The sequence below is a fragment of the Chlorocebus sabaeus genome, chromosome 1 (genome assembly GCF_047675955.1).
Source record: "Chlorocebus sabaeus isolate Y175 chromosome 1, mChlSab1.0.hap1, whole genome shotgun sequence".
NCBI classification, from domain to species: domain Eukaryota; kingdom Metazoa; phylum Chordata; class Mammalia; order Primates; family Cercopithecidae; genus Chlorocebus; species Chlorocebus sabaeus.
In genome coordinates, this window is record NC_132904.1 from 83,334,278 (window position 1) to 83,349,824 (window position 15,547).

The 15,547-nt window shown below is 43.6% G+C and overlaps 1 protein-coding gene and 1 long non-coding RNA gene across 3 annotated transcripts in view; one reads left to right on the top strand and one right to left on the bottom strand.

Annotated features, from left to right (window-relative positions):
• ME3 (malic enzyme 3) overlaps positions 1 to 14,877 on the bottom strand; it is a 225,187-nt gene extending 210,310 nt beyond the window's left edge. The window contains exons 1-2 of the mRNA XM_008020439.3: positions 14,603 to 14,877; positions 14,040 to 14,237 (exon numbers count right to left, since the gene is read on the bottom strand). Of these exons, the coding sequence (XP_008018630.1) occupies positions 14,040 to 14,222 (183 nt within the window). The 5' untranslated portion in view covers positions 14,223 to 14,237; positions 14,603 to 14,877. The remainder of the gene's footprint in view (positions 1 to 14,039; positions 14,238 to 14,602) is intronic.
• LOC119626598 (uncharacterized) overlaps positions 14,218 to 15,547 on the top strand; it is a 62,713-nt gene continuing 61,383 nt past the window's right edge. For both annotated transcript variants that reach the window (XR_012094330.1, XR_005242760.2), the window contains exon 1: positions 14,218 to 14,653. This is a non-coding gene — a long non-coding RNA (uncharacterized lncRNA). The remainder of the gene's footprint in view (positions 14,654 to 15,547) is intronic.

Sequence of the window (15,547 nt, forward strand, 5' to 3'; positions counted from 1 at the left end):
CCTTTAGAAAAAATAATAATAACCATTTTATAATGTTGTTTGTTCACTTATTTATTATCTATCTTTCTCACTAGATTGTACACTCAACAATAAGAAGAATCATAGCTGGCAAGCTTATGATGTTATTCTCGATACCTCACAGCATCTAGAAGATAGCAGGTGCTCAATAAACATTGGTTGGATGATTGGATGGACAAGGATTCAGGGGTGAAAGTAAAGAAGACATGAGTTCTAGGACAGTAAGCAGAATAATGTAAGATGAATAGGTCTTAGGTTGGCAACCCTCGGCATCTTAGGGGTACCATGAAGAACCTCAGGATATGCCTCATATATGAGGCAGTCTATAAGGAAGAAGAGGCCATGAAAACAGGAGATGGAAGAGACACCGGCAAAGTTTACCTTCCTTACAAATCTTTTTTTAAATTTTTGAGACAGAGTCTCATGTTTTTGCCCAGGCTGGAGTGCAGTGGCGCGATCTTGGCTTACTGCAACCTCCGCCTCCCAAGTTCAAGTGATTCTCCTGCGTCAGCCACCTGAGTAGCTAGGATTACAGGCATGCTCCACCGGCTCAACTAATTTTTGTATTTTTAGTAGAGATGGAGTTTCATCATGTTGTCCAGCCTGGTCTCCAACTCCAGAGCTCAAGTGATCCACCCACCTCGGCCTCCCAAAGTGCTTGGATTATAGGCGTGAGCCACCTCACCCAGCCTGCAATTTTTCCTCTGCTTGCAAATAATACACGTAACACACCTATAAGAGTAACTGGCACAGTAGGCATTATATAAGTGATTGTTATTTTTAATGTGATTGTGCCAGTAATTTTGAGCCCCAGAGGAGGCAGCTGACTCTTTGTCCAGTTGACAGTAGTAGATCACAGAACACTGAATAGCTCAGTCAACAAGAGAGCAGCTTGGGCCCTCCAGTCCTGCAGTCAAGGCCAGTTACCAGAGGCAGGACTGCCCCTCTGCTTGGCAGACCCTCGCTCCTAGCACCACCTGGCCAGCTGCCCCACTGGCACCCATGTCATCACCTCCCACAAGCATGGCTAGGCATCTCCCGAGGCTTCTCAGATGTTAGGAGAAACTGCTGCCAGCTCTGGGAGTATGAGAACAGGGGAAATCATTCAACTCTGATGGGTGGATTTAAAAGTCTGTTTCTAAAAATGGCTATTAATAGGTTTTTCTCTACACCAACCATCCCTACTCCTGTTTCATCAACAGCAACTGCATTGCTATTCACTGTCCTTGTGACCTCAAGTGATTTTACCAGTCAAAACAAATACCTACTGCCTAGAATAGACCAAAAATAAAAGAGATAAGAAAGGAGAGTATGACACGAGGGCTAAGCTTTCTGTCAGTTTGTGGAATGTTTTCAAGATCATGTTACTGCAAAGAAATACATAAAATTCAAAAGGAGGGTGGTAACTGGGAACTCATACAATCATCACAAATGGACACACAAGAGTGACAGCAGGAGCTACCTCAACAGATGCTTAGGTTTGCAACATACAACATTGTTTAATATTAAGGCACTTCATCTGCATTGTTTAATATTCAAGTTTTTCTATGGAGAGACTCAAAAGCCCTCTGCCTAAGTTGACTGAGGCTGATTCAAGACCCTATTTCAGGATGGCAGGCAAAGAGCTACCTTTCAAAGATGGTAGGTATAAGAGACAGACATCACTCAAGGAGGGAGTTACCCTCTACCACTTACTTCCTGGACAGGACATCAACCCCTCAGGGCCTCTGAAAACTTATGTAGAATAGTGATAAAATGTTAGGATATTATCTGCCCAAAGCCTAAAGCCTAGTCAAGATGACCTTTTTGTCTTCTGGGGGGATGATCATCTTGTGTTCCAACAGAGGAGAAAAGTTTGGTTCACGCTGCGTATACAAGTATTTATTAACTACCTGTAGCAGTGTGGATGGAGACTATCTTAAAACTTCCTGCCCAATCTAACTGCTAGCTGGGTGAAGTTGGCCCAGCCATGCCCTATTTAGCTGGCTATGAAACAACATTTTAACTTTTATCCTAAATTACCATAATAGACATTCTCTTAACTTGCTGTCTCACTGTCAGAATCTCATGAGACTGGAAGCATTATAATAGTGACAGGCAGGTAAGTAGATAGAGACATAGATGATAGCTGAATGGATGGATGGATGGATGGATGGATCGATAGATAGATGCAAATTTAGCTGGATCTATTTTTTTAAAGTTAGTTTTTAAACATTGGTTAGAATGTGCCAAAATGCTGGGACAAAATCCTGAGACTGCTGATGATATCCACTATCCTCAACACCAGCTTCAACTTCCAGAACTACTAGCTCTTTAAATGACACTTGAATTTCTGCTGCTAGTGACATTTTAATTTAAGCTTCTCTCAGGCAAATGTCTGGATTATCCAGGCTTAAGCTCTATCCAGTACTGGGAAATCATCACTGAAGTCTCCACCCAGTCTGCCTCTTCTGACTCACTCCTCTCCTTTAAGTCTGCCAAAATTAGATGTAGCCCATGGCCGTGGAGAATGAGTTTGATCCTTCAGTCTTTCCCTCTCCTTCTGGACTGGATGTTCTCAGGGGGCATGTAGCAGATCTAAACTCTATCACATCTGTGACTTCTGCAGCCCACACAGGGCTTCACAATATGTTAGGAATGGAACAGAAGCTTTAGGATGTGGATTAATCAAGAACTAATTGGACACTTACCATCTGCTTTACATACATTACTTCACTTAATCATTATAGCAACTTGTCAAGTAGATATGTTTTACTGTCATCCCTTTCATGGACAAGGAAATGGAGGTTCAGAGAAATATCCCATATCTAGTGAATGGCAGAGCTGGGATTGGAATCTTGGATTTTTCTGACTCGAAATCCCTCGATTTTTAGCCAGTGAGCTCTGCTGCCTAATACCTGGTCACAGCTATGCCCCTTGAGGGGGTCACACAAAATTGATTCTAGCTGACTACTTTCCTTTCCTCCCCAAATCCTCTAACCTGTTGCAAGTTACGACAGGTCTAAATTTAACGTCTTTAAAGCAGCCCAAGGATGAGAATTGATAATCTCATCACAAAGATGCTATTCTTTATAAAGAATAGCATCTTTGCTATAAAGAAGTGCACCTGGCATAGCATCAGAACAGAAAACTCTCTTAAAGAAATGTATCTCCAAAATTTGTATGATAAAATAAAAGATTTTTGTGGCTTTCAGAATTCTCCAAGCCCTATGGAGTGATCTAAAAGTGTCAGGTCAAGATTTTCACCATCTTTTCAAAACAGCTGACAGATGGGGCTGGTGTATCATCAGTCTTCACCACATAGTTTCTGATACATCAAGGAGAAGGGGATGTAGAAGTAATTCACGTAACTAATTTTTATTGAGGTTATACTATGAGGAAGACATTGCATGCTGGCTATGAGATGCCCAAGACAGTATCCTGGATCTGAAGAAAACACATGCACGTGATGGCGATACATGTGCTAATAAGTGTACACTGAGGCCAAATGTGGAAAGAGCCATGACTACTACAAATGCTAAATGTCAAAGGAATGTAGAGCATGAATGAGTCACTTCCATGTGGCATTATTGAGGAGGCCATCATAGCGGAGGTGACCCTGGAGGTGCCAAACCCTGAAGCATGCCAAAGTTTTTAAGTGGACCCAGTGTAGATGGGGCACCCAGGCATTGTACAACATAAAAGTGAAGGAAAGAACAAGACCAAAGAGCATGTCAAAGTACTGGAGAGATGTCTTTAATTCTATTTGTAGAGTTAGAAATGTCATATTATTCAGTTCTCTGAAGATGAGGTCTCTTACAGGGTACATGTCTATTGCTCAATTTCTGCACATTCAGCTACAAAAGTAATGGGTGACTATACTCAGAGACAATGCCATTCTCTCTCATGATCTGACCTAAGTAGCTTCTCCTCCACCATCTTCATCTACCACCTCTGACACTTCCATGGGTGTCAGCTTTGCCAACACTGCCATTGGAAGTGTTTCTGCACCTCTCTTCCATGCTTCCATAGTCCTTGTATGAATGCACCTCTCATTACATCTACCCGCTGAATTAGAACTGTCCCTTACTAACTGGTCCTCACCCGTACCCTTCCTACACTGTAAGCTCCTTCAAGGTAGAGAATTGTATTATATTGACCACAGTGTCTCCACTGCCTAAAACTAAACAGGAACTCAGAAAATAACTACTGAAGAAATTAAACAAACAAATGAGTCTTGGGAGAATTACACAAATTTAGAGGGTGAGAAAAAGGCATCCAGTGATCTTTAAAGTTCTCTCCAGCTCTAAGAATCTACAATTCTAACAGAGCCAGTGGAAGTGAAAAAAGCTAGTCAGAAGCCCACAGTAGGGAACAGGGAATACCCTAGGTATTTCTCTGGAAAGACCACAGCACATCAGACTTCATGCACTAGTCCCAAGCCAGAGGGAACCTGCACACTAGAAGTGCTAGTGCAGCCTAGGGATGCGCCCTAAAATCAGATGGCCTGGGTTCAAGACTCAGTTCTGCCACTATGAGTTGTATGACCTAGGACAAGTTAGCTAACCTTATGCCTCAGTTTTCTCCTCTGTAATATAAGAATAACAGTGTCTGAGGGCTGAGGTGGGAGGATCACTTGAGGCCAGGAGTTCAAGACCAGCCTGGCCAATATAACGAGACCTTGTCTCTACAAAAAATTAATTTTTTAAATTAGCTGAGCATGGTAGCTTGCCCCTGCAGTCCCAGCTACTTGGGTGGCTGAGGTGGGAGGGTCGCTTGAGCCCAAGAGTTCGAGGCTGCAGTGAACTGTGATTGTGCCACTGCACTCCAGCCTGGGTGACAGAGCAAGACCCTGTCTCTAAAAAAAGTAAAAATGGAAATAAAATTTAAAACAGGAATAATATAATAACAGTGTCTACCTCAAAATGTTGTAGTATTGAATTAAATGGGTTAACATATATAAACTGCTTAGAACAATTCCTGGCACACTGTATGACCTAAAAACATTAGCTGTTATTACTTGACTTCCCTCCATAATGTTACCAAAGAAAACTCAGTATAGTAGGAATCTGGATTGGAATCTTCAACACCTTTGTCAAAACCAGAGAAAGAGGAATGGAGAATGTCTATTTTCATTGGAACCCTAGCTCCACTGTACACTTGGCAATCCCTCTCCTGTTGGGGAAGTCCCTGGGCAGCCTTATAATTCAGAAGCTATGCCAATTTGTAGAGATGTGGACTCCCTCCTTCAGTTTTCTAAAAGAGCAAAGCAAAATAGAACAAAACAAAGGAAGCAACAGAGCCTGCCTTCTCCAGAATTCCACACCATAGGGGAAGATGTTTCAGGACCAATTAAGTAATGGACTTCATGTAGCTCACTACCAAACGACGACACAGAATCCAGACACAATGCTTTTAAAAAATAATAATCTCATGTTGCTTATCATTCAACTGTATCTTCTAAAATCCCTCTAGTTTTCAAGAATCACTTTTAGAAAGCCAATGCAGCTCTGACTTTCTCTTATTTAAGTTTCTCAAAAGCTGTGGATCTTTCCATCAAAAATCCCTCTCCTCAAATGACTGGGTGCATTTTACTCTTTACTGTGTCCTTTTGGTAGGAATTGTGTTTTAACCGGGCTGCATGGCAACCTTTCAGATACAAAATGAATACATGCTTTTAACCACTGACCTCGGCACCCCCAACTGTAGGATATCCATCACATTTTCATCACAATCATAGAGCATCTTTTGTGCTCTACATCAGAGAGGCAGTTGGACACCACCCCAAAGGATTTCCCGATATACTTTCTACACATCAAAGTGAAGGTTTTTGAAACTCACTGTAATCCATGACTTTGCAAACAAAAGTGCTGCACATTAGAGATCCTTTTGCAATGGCCATAGAAACCAAAAGGCCTTTCCCCCTCCTCTCACTATAATACTGACATTTGGAAAGAAGAGAGTAGATGATAAAAGAAACCTTTGGTAGAAATGACAAAAATGTGAAGTAAAATAAGGCCATAAACCTCAGAGTCCACAAAGGCCAAGAGAAATTGGAAACAGGGAGACTAGAGATGATCCTGAAAAAGTGTCCAAAATTATGCCATATATAGAGTCCAGACTTAGACTGACTTAAGATGGGCAAAACACATATTTCTGTATGGGATTTGCCCTTCAGCGCTGCTGCTGACGTAATCTAGATATTGCTGTTTACAATTGCCATTAGAACAGGCAGCAGGCTCCTCTGTTAACATTTTGTTATTACATTTTGTTATTACTTTATTGCCTCTTGAAGATAACTAATAATAAAAGCTTGAAAGGACACTACTTCAGAGGGATCTTCACCTATATATTACAGATGGGCCAGCTTCCCAGAGTTGGTCTGAATATTATTTACTTGGCTCTAGAAACAATTTCCAACAGAAACTGTAACCTAAAATTGAAAAGAAAATGGAACATTAAAGGACAAGTACATAAGGAGGAAATAAATCTCCCGTAATCTCACTGACGTAACACAATCATGTTCACACATTTACTTCCAAGCCCTTTAATATTTCTATCATTTTCCAATAACATTCATGAGTATACAGTCCACTTAGTATTTTGCAATTTGAATTAAGCATTCATTAACATAAGCCAATGTTTCTAAAGTCTTAATAATGATTACACAAATGCTTACTTAACACAAGACATATTTTCTCTGGAGGATGATTCAGTTATTTACAACATGCCTATGAGAAAACACTTTCTGAGTGTCATCTTCAGGTTCCAGGAACAGCAAATCTCCCTCTTGTGTTCCTGACACGCCATTCCATACTTCTTTGATTTTCAGACCCCTGGGAGAAAAGGCTCTGAGTGGTTTCCTTTGACTTTTATAGGGGTCCTACAGAACAGTGGAAATACAGAAATTCTGAGTGGGAATGAAGTCTCCAAGGATTCAGAGTGGAGGGTGGGAGTTCCAGGAAGTTAGAGATGCTGACAGATGCTGGGGTCTCCTACCTCTGGTCTATTTCCTAAACATCTCCTTTTGTGGTTTCCGTGGGCTCGAGAATTGTCCCTGTCTACCTCTGGTTCCAAGGCACCACCTGTGTCTTCTGAATAGGAGCTCCTTCTTCCCTGGGCTCTGCTTAAAGCTGGAGATAGAGTTAACATCTCTGTGCTATGCTCCTCCAGCACTTCATTCTGTAGTGGGCCTCTGGGCACCCAAAGGGCTGATGTAAGATGTATTCACACTCCAGATGGGCATGTCAGCACCACAGATGGGGGCATTGGGGGACAAGAGTCACCAGGGTGAAAGAAGGGGCTCTGGCAAAAGGAAGGGTGAAAGGAAGAGACGAGAGGAGGGAGCCTCAGCAGACGTCTCTTTGAATGACTCACTCATTCACTAACTGCTTACGAGCACCAACTAAGTACCTGTGATATATCAATGAACAGACAAAGTTCCTGACTCAGTGGATCTTAAATCACAGTAGGAATGAACGGACAATAAGCAATAGACATACTAAGTAAGCAGATAGCATGTGAGGAAGTGTCAAATACTATGGGGGAAAGTAGGATGTGTAGGGGGAGCAAGAAGGTTGAAAGGACTGTTCATGACTTGACATGTGTCAGTCAAAGCAGCTCCCATTGAGAAAGTGAGAAACCTTGAAAAAGGGAGGGAGTTAACTATGTGGCTATGGAGGGGTGGTGTGCTCTAGGAAGGAGGACCAGCCAGTGCAAAGTCTGGGTAGGAGCACAACTGACTGAGGAGGCCAATGGGGTTGAGGCAGTGAGTGAGGCAGAGAAGAGTAGCAAGAAATGAAGTTAGAGAGCGTCAATGTGAAAGGCATCATTTAGACTTGGATATGGCCAGGTTTTAAGAAAGAGTGACATGTTGAAACTTAGTTTTAAAAAAATCACCGTGGCCATTGTGTTGAAAATAAAAGGAGCTAAAGGGAAAGAAAGGAGACCAGCCAGGAGGCTGCTGCAGGCATTAAGCAGAGAGATGCTGGTGGTTTCAATCAGTGGGGACCCATGGTGAACAGGGGCTGGATTCCAGATTTAGTCTGAAGACAGAGCAACAGGATTTTCTGGTGGATTCCATAAGGGGTCTGAAAGAAAGAGAGTGGTCAAGGATAGGACCAAGATCTTAGCATCTCAAGATATGGTTAACAGACACAGGAGAAGACTGAAGACTGAAGAAGACTGGAAATTGGGAGATCAATTCAGAGGTTCTTGCATAATCTAGATATGAGATGGCAAAGGAGTGAAAAAGGGTGATGGTAGTGGGGATATAGAGAAACAAATTTTTAAAGGCTGGGGTAAAATTGACAGAGTAAAACAATGAAAGCTTCATATCAACATTTTGTGGTAGTATCTTCAATTTCCATTTTCCCTTTATTTAATAATGTAGAATTTTTAGCTGAATACATGGGTGCCCAGCCAAAGATTACATTTTCCGTGTTCTCTTGCAGCTAAATGTAGTATATGACCAACTTCTGGCCAACTGAATGTAAGTGGAAGTGATATTTATAACTTCCAAGTTGTGCCCTTAAAAGGGATTTCCCCTTCCCAATTGACTTCTGCATGGAATTGATAGCAGAGGTGAGACCTGTCATACTGGACTTTGAAATGTAAAATGCATACTGGATGGCAGAGAAACAAAGTCAAACCACACATCAACTCACGATTTCTTGCCCAGACTTGTTCATAACAGAAATATACTTCTATCTTGTTTAAGCCTCTGTATCTGGGGTTCACATTGTTGTCACTGCCTAACCTGTAGCAAGTAATAAACATTCTTTGAGCTGTTCTAAAAACAAAGCCCCAATACCAATAGTTACCAATCCTGTGAAGTTAGGACAGTATTCAACAGAGTAAAATTTAATTTCAACCTGCCTCTGCTAGTTTGTTCCAACATATCTGAACAGTATTTGAGCTTCAATGCCCTGAGTCATTGCACAAGCTCAAATCTAGAGTAAATTGCCACTTACGGAGCTAATATTTACCCAATGATCCACTGCTTCTCTCAACTGGGAGGCATAATTCTACATCATACCTGAAGCAGAGGTCTCGAGAAGATATATTATGTAATCTGCCTTCCAGGCAAAAAACAGCATCACCAATAAACTTCTAATTATCCATACAACCCACTTACCATCTCCTGATTGATTGATGAGCCAAAGTCCATGATAACAACCTCCCCTTATCCAAAGGAGACAAGATCAAGTTCTAAGCTAGCAGAGAACAAAATCATATACTTTATTCAAAGGCAAATCCTAGCTGTGTGGGAGTCTAATAAATCATCATTGAATACAGAAGGGATTCAGCTGAAACCTGTGCAGTCTCAGATGTACAGCCAACACTGCAGCACTGTGCATCAAGCCTTTGCAGGTTTACTGCTCTAAATATATCAAGTCCACCTGGGAAGGCCATCACCCATGGTGCCTTGCAGTCTCTGAGGCCCTACTACATGAAATGTCCTGGTCCATAATCACAGTGATTTCACTAAGCACACTTTCCATTCACTCTTTCCCTGACTATCAAGCTCAAGAGATCAAAAAACTGCAGAGAAGCAGGTGAAGGATCAGTGGAATTTCATAGCAAAAAAATCACTGCTGGCACACGGATCAAAGGGGGAAGATTGGTGTGTTCTGGGAAATAACGCACCCCTTCAGTTAAACGACCTGAAGTCTGGGAAGATGAGAGTCAAGTGGGTGCATTTCCTCCAAAATGGGCCATATGTAGCCATTTATTTAGGCAGCAAGATCTTTGGGCTGTAAAGTAGTGACATTAAGATTAATAAAGTTGAGAGGAAAGGGGCCATGACATGGCTGAAATCATTTAAAGAACAAATATTTATTGAGCATTTCAAGTCAGACAGAGAGAATGCCACATGACAAGACAGAGTCTCTGTCCTCATGGTCGAGTGTGGAAGACAAACCAACAAGCCATTGTAGTAGTGTGCTCAGTGCCAGAAGGAAGCAGTGTGATAAGAAAAATAGGAGGGGACTCAGATCTAGTTTGGCAAGTGGGGAACAGGACAGCTCTTCTTAAAAGATGCTATAGGTAAATGGAGGTCAGAAATACGTTGATGGCCCATCAACACGTTGCTACACTTATAGAATGGGGATGGCATCTTCCTATGAAGGTATCCCTGTGAAATGGGGCTGATAGTTGCCTACTTAATGCGAGTAAAAGATGGCTCATATAACCAAAGATTTACTCTGTTGCCAAATCCGTATGGACAATAGAAGAGGTTATTACATAAATTTTAGAAAAAAGGCAGAATATTAGTCTTAAAAAGAAAATAGAAGCTCATGGGTAGTTAATTTGCATCATTTAGAAAATCTAGGCTCCTCGAGGGAGTTTGGAATCATCTAGTATCAGTTCTGTCACCATCAGGAATATGCCTAAATCAGTCTATGCGGTTGTGAATTGTCATCATTATTCAGTAGACTCAAATACAGCAGGCAGGTTGCCTCTGTCCACTTCTGTGACCAATGATAATCTCTGTGGAGTTGCTTGGCTTCTTCCTTGGCTTGTGTTTTCTTTGGAAAATGAGAATGTTGGATGAGAACAATGATTTTCAAAAACTTTGTTACTACAATCCACAGTAAAAATAGTCATTTTACATGCTGACCTGATAACATATCCATCTTTATTAATTTCAATGCATTTGCTATTTTTCTATTTCATTCTAATACATTTCTTTTAAGAAAATTGCTGGTAGATCCACTAAGCTAATTTCATGTCTCATAGTTTGTAACTTATAGTCTGAACAATTCCAGACTAGATCATCCCTGAGGGGCCTTCCTACCCCAATTATGGAAATCATCCTCATTATCACCTAATATCTACCACACAGGGGCTGTCTCCTATGATCCTTAAAGCAGTAGTGTAACACGGACAGAGGAGCTTACGAGATTCATCACAGATCCCGCGGCCAGAGCATGACACAGCTGGTGCCAGAACCCAGTGAATGCACAATAGCAGCAATGCTTGCCCTGGTTGGCACCTCTTCTCTCAGAGAATTCCACCTCCTGACCACCCTCTGTCATACAGCTGCAACTTAAATGCCACTCCTAATCTGTCGAAATGAGATGCAAATCTAGTGAACACATTCCAAGAATTTAATGTTAATTTTTATATTAATGCCCTTGCTAGATCTTTTAGGCACTACCCCATGCCAAATGCAGGTGGATGGAACTCATTCCCTGGCCTGGAAGGGCTCTCCTTCTAACAGAAAAAAATCCACCCACAGACCTGAACACTAAGCATGGCACTGAAGACTCTTTCAAAACTGCACTTCCATTTTGCTTCCGCAGTAATAAGCTCATTGTTCTATTTAACCTCAGCACTATCTTCCCACCTGGCTGATGGAAAATACCAAGGCTCAAGCCTTCCGTGGAGACTCTCTGAGCACCGGAGACCAACAGAACAGCCAGAGGGTGGCACTCCAGCGGGAAGAGAAGGGCACTCACAGCACCTCCCAGGAAGCACTCCCTCTGTTGCTCCCCTTCTGTCCCTAAGGGTAAGTGAATAGGGGATGCCAACAGGCTGTCAGCCTCCTTCTAGATACCCTTCTCATCCTAGACAAGACAATCAACTGACTTCAGAAAAGACGTTGTTTAACATCATGGAAAGGTCAGGTCCCTAGATTTATGGATAACACCTGTATTAGTCTGTTCTCACACTGCTGTGAAGAAATACCGAAGACTGGGTAATTGATAAGGAAAAGAGGTTTGATCGACTCACAGTTCCACATGGCCGGAAAGGTCTCAATAAACTTACAATCCTGGCAGAAGGCACCTCTTCACAGGGTGGCAGGAGAGAGAATGAGTGCCAGCAGGGGAAATGTGCCAGGCACTTATAAAACCATCAGATCTCGTGAGAACTCACTCATTATCACGAGAACAGCATGGGGGAACCACGCCCGCGATTCAATTACCTTCAACAACACGTGGGGATTATGGGGATTACAATTCAAGTTGAGATTTGGATGGGGACATGGCCAAACCATATCAACAACTTATTTATAGTACTTGGGAGAAAAAATTTTACATCAGAGGCAAACGACAGGGGCAAGAGTGATTTCAGGGGACCAAAACCCAGGTTTTAAAAAAAGACTTAAAGATCTTCCTTCATTTTCTTAACTACTCACAAAGCAGTAAGTGCTGGTTAGTAACATGCCGGTACTTCTAAGGCAATTATTTTCACAATGATTGAAACCTGTAGTGGAAATTTATTGTTTTGCTTTCCACATCCATTCCTCCTCTTTCTGATGACAGTATCCATATTTACTGGATCCATATTTACATCCTCCCATATTTACTGGGAGGATCTATATTCCCTTTATTCCAAGTCAGATGGTGTGGGTGACCCTACCTTAAACCCTATTTTAACTCCAGGGGTGGGCTCTGACTGGCTTTAATTACTGGTGATTGGTTTTGGTTGGGGACTGGGAAGAGCGAATCTAATCAGAGTCAATAAGGCAGAAGGATTCGCTTTCTGAGGCGTCAGAGAAAGAGTCTTTTCTCTTCCACAAGAGCTACCAGAAAAAAGTATCTTTCTATTCCTGGATGATGTGGTGTGAGAACAGGAGATGGAGGACTGTGGCAATAATGAGGTGAGAGACTTCACTGGCTAGAGCTTGAGGATGAAGCTGACCTTGCAGAGGCAGAGTAGAGAGCCAGAGAGAATCTGCATCTTGAGCAACGCCATCTGGGCTTCTGGTTCAACCCTTCCTCTAGATTCTTTAAAGGAGCCTTTGTGGGCTTAAGCCAGTTTGTATTTTCTAATGCTTACTAGCGAAGTAATTCAAGGTGATAACAAACACCTTGAACACTTTGGAAAGTGGTAGTGTCCAAACAATTTGAGGTTTCTTTTGGAAAGAGCAGGAGTCCAATGTGATAGAGGTTGATTTTTTTTTCCTTAGCTGCTTCTATTAATTCTGCAGGAAACAATCACAATACTTCACATTATATAGTTGCTCCTACTTCTCAAAAACATCTTTTCCACACAGATTGCCTCACCTGAATTTCACAATCCAGAGTCAGAGCAATTATAAAACATTTTTTATTTTGCAGTAATTGTTATTCAGCACTTTCTACAGTTTAAAATATGATTTCAAGTTCAGTGATTCATTTTATTGTCATAATAACCAAATGAGATAGAAATGTTGAGTCTATCATATCTATTTTAGGCTGGAGAAAGTTAAGCCTCAGATAAGTTCAATGAGATGTGTGAGTTAATTTGAGGAGGTAGGGGGAGACAGGACTTAAATCTCAGTCTCGTGCTTCTATTTCTCTCACCCAATCCTCTAAACCAAATATACTAAACTCCATTCCCAGAAACAAATACAAAAGGGCTAGCGGTGGGTTGAACTTGACCAAAGCATTGGAGATCTGGATTCCAGTGGCAGAGCCAGAACTAACTAGCTGGTGACCTTGGGCAAGTTTCCTTTGTCTTTTTTGTAAAAGAAAAGGTTTAAACTAGGATCTCTAATGCTCCTGCAAGCTCTAAAATTTCTGTAAGTCTAGAGTTTTCCGTCCTTTCTCTCAAATTAATTTTTTTCCCAGAATAATAATCACAACCTTATTTATTCTCCCACTGGGTACCAGGCACTGTGCTAAGGTACCCCCATTTTCTACTCCCTTTTTCTCTTTAGATCTCACAACATTCCTGAGACAATTATATCTCTTTTACAGATAAGGAAACCTGGACTCATGTAGGTTAAATGAACTGCCCCAGACCAGCAAAATTAGTAAGCATCAAGCAGAGAGCTGACCACAGGTCAGACTGACCGCGAGGATCTAAACCTGGTCTATGTTGTTATTGCAGAAGAAATTAGGCTCCCTGCATTACTGGTCGCCTCTCTCCGCGCATAAAAGGGAGAGGAGGGACAAGAAAGCCAAACCAAGTCACAAGCCCCTGCAAGGCAAAAACAGAAAAACCGCTGGAAGGGCTGCCGGGAGGATCCTTTCCAGGTCCAGGGGGCGGGGCGCAATTTTCCGGCAGCCACGGGACCGCAACGCGGGCAGTCCTGCCCTCGGGCCCATTACCTTGTTGAGATGAGGGTTCCTGGTGACATCGTATCCGCGCTTCTTCAGGGGCACAGGGCGCGCCGGGCCGGGCTTGGAGTGGCAGCCTTGGGCGGGCGTGGAGGGTGCCCAGCGCGGGAGGGCGCCGCAGGCCCGGCCCGGCCAGGGAGCCAGCCGCGTGCCTGTCCCCAGCGCGGCGCCCATAGTCCTTGTGCAGACCTGGCACGGGAGATAAAGCAAGGTCAGGGCCTCCTTCCAGCCAGCCAGGACCCACGCGCGCTGCGGGGCACCGGGCCTGATCCGGGGACGCCCCCTCTGGGAGAGGGCAGGGGCTCCCAAAGGGTTAAAGGCTCCAGCCCCCGCCACTCCTCGGCTGCCACCTGGTCGGCTCCGTGCGGTGCGCCAGGCCTAGCCAAGAGCCAGGCAAAGCGAAACCAAGCCCTGGAAGCAGATCCGGTGCGGGTGACAGCCGGCGCCACCCCCGCCCCCATCCCTGTGAAAAACAGGCGACTGCGCGGCGAGGGGTCCCCGAACCCTCAATCCCGCCTGGTGGCTTGCCTGGGTTCCCTCCTTCCCTGGCCCACCTGCGCTGCTCTGGGAGCTGAGGTCTACGCGGTCCCGCTGCGGAGCAGGCGGTGAGTCCTCTCCCGCCAATGGGTGGACCGCGCTGGCTGCCGCGAGCTAGCGGAGCTGGTGCGTTCCTGAAAGAGCGGTCCTACAACCTTTGTTCTCAGTGCCTGGCTTCCCCTGAGGACGCGCGTGGGGCGCCTCAGCACTGCGTGCACGTGGTTGTCCCCAGTGACAAGCAGCAGCTCAGAAGGCCCGCCTGAGACTCTCCATCTTGGCAAGACTAAATGCACAGAGGGGGATTTGCGTTTGCTTTTAGGGGTCAGCATACCCTCGCACTCTCCCAACATTGGGGGAAGGGCGTGCCTTCAGGATTTGGAGTCTAAATCCTCAGGCATTCGGTGCTCAGAGCTGCCTTGTGCTGTCCGATAAAATGATATAATAGCCATTCGCCACGTGTGGCTATGTAAATGTAAATAAATTAAATAGAATAAAATTTAACATCCAGTTCTGCAGTCACACGAGCCACGTTTGAAGAGCCACTTGTATGCAGATACAGACCAGTTCTGTTTTTGCAGATACTTCTATTGAGCGTCGTTGATATAGGAGCCACAGTTACTAAGAGGACTCCTGAGGACCCCATGGAGCTTGCCATGGGTTATTGGGGCCAGACAGGGATCTTGGGGTCCATCTAGCCCCAAACTTAATTTTATACTTTCTCCACACCGTAGTCAGGAGATTCCTTTTAAAGCAAACACTTTGTTGTGTGTGGAATAAAATCCAAACTTTCAGGACCTGCAAGATCTCCCATAAGCTGGCTCCTGCCAACTTCTTCAAACTTACCCTACTCTACTCTTTCCTTCTCACTGATCTCTGGCCATACTTCCTCCTCCCTGTGTCTTCACCCCACTCGGTTCCCTCCCACTGCAGGGCCTTTGCACTTGCTCTTGCCTCTCCTTGGA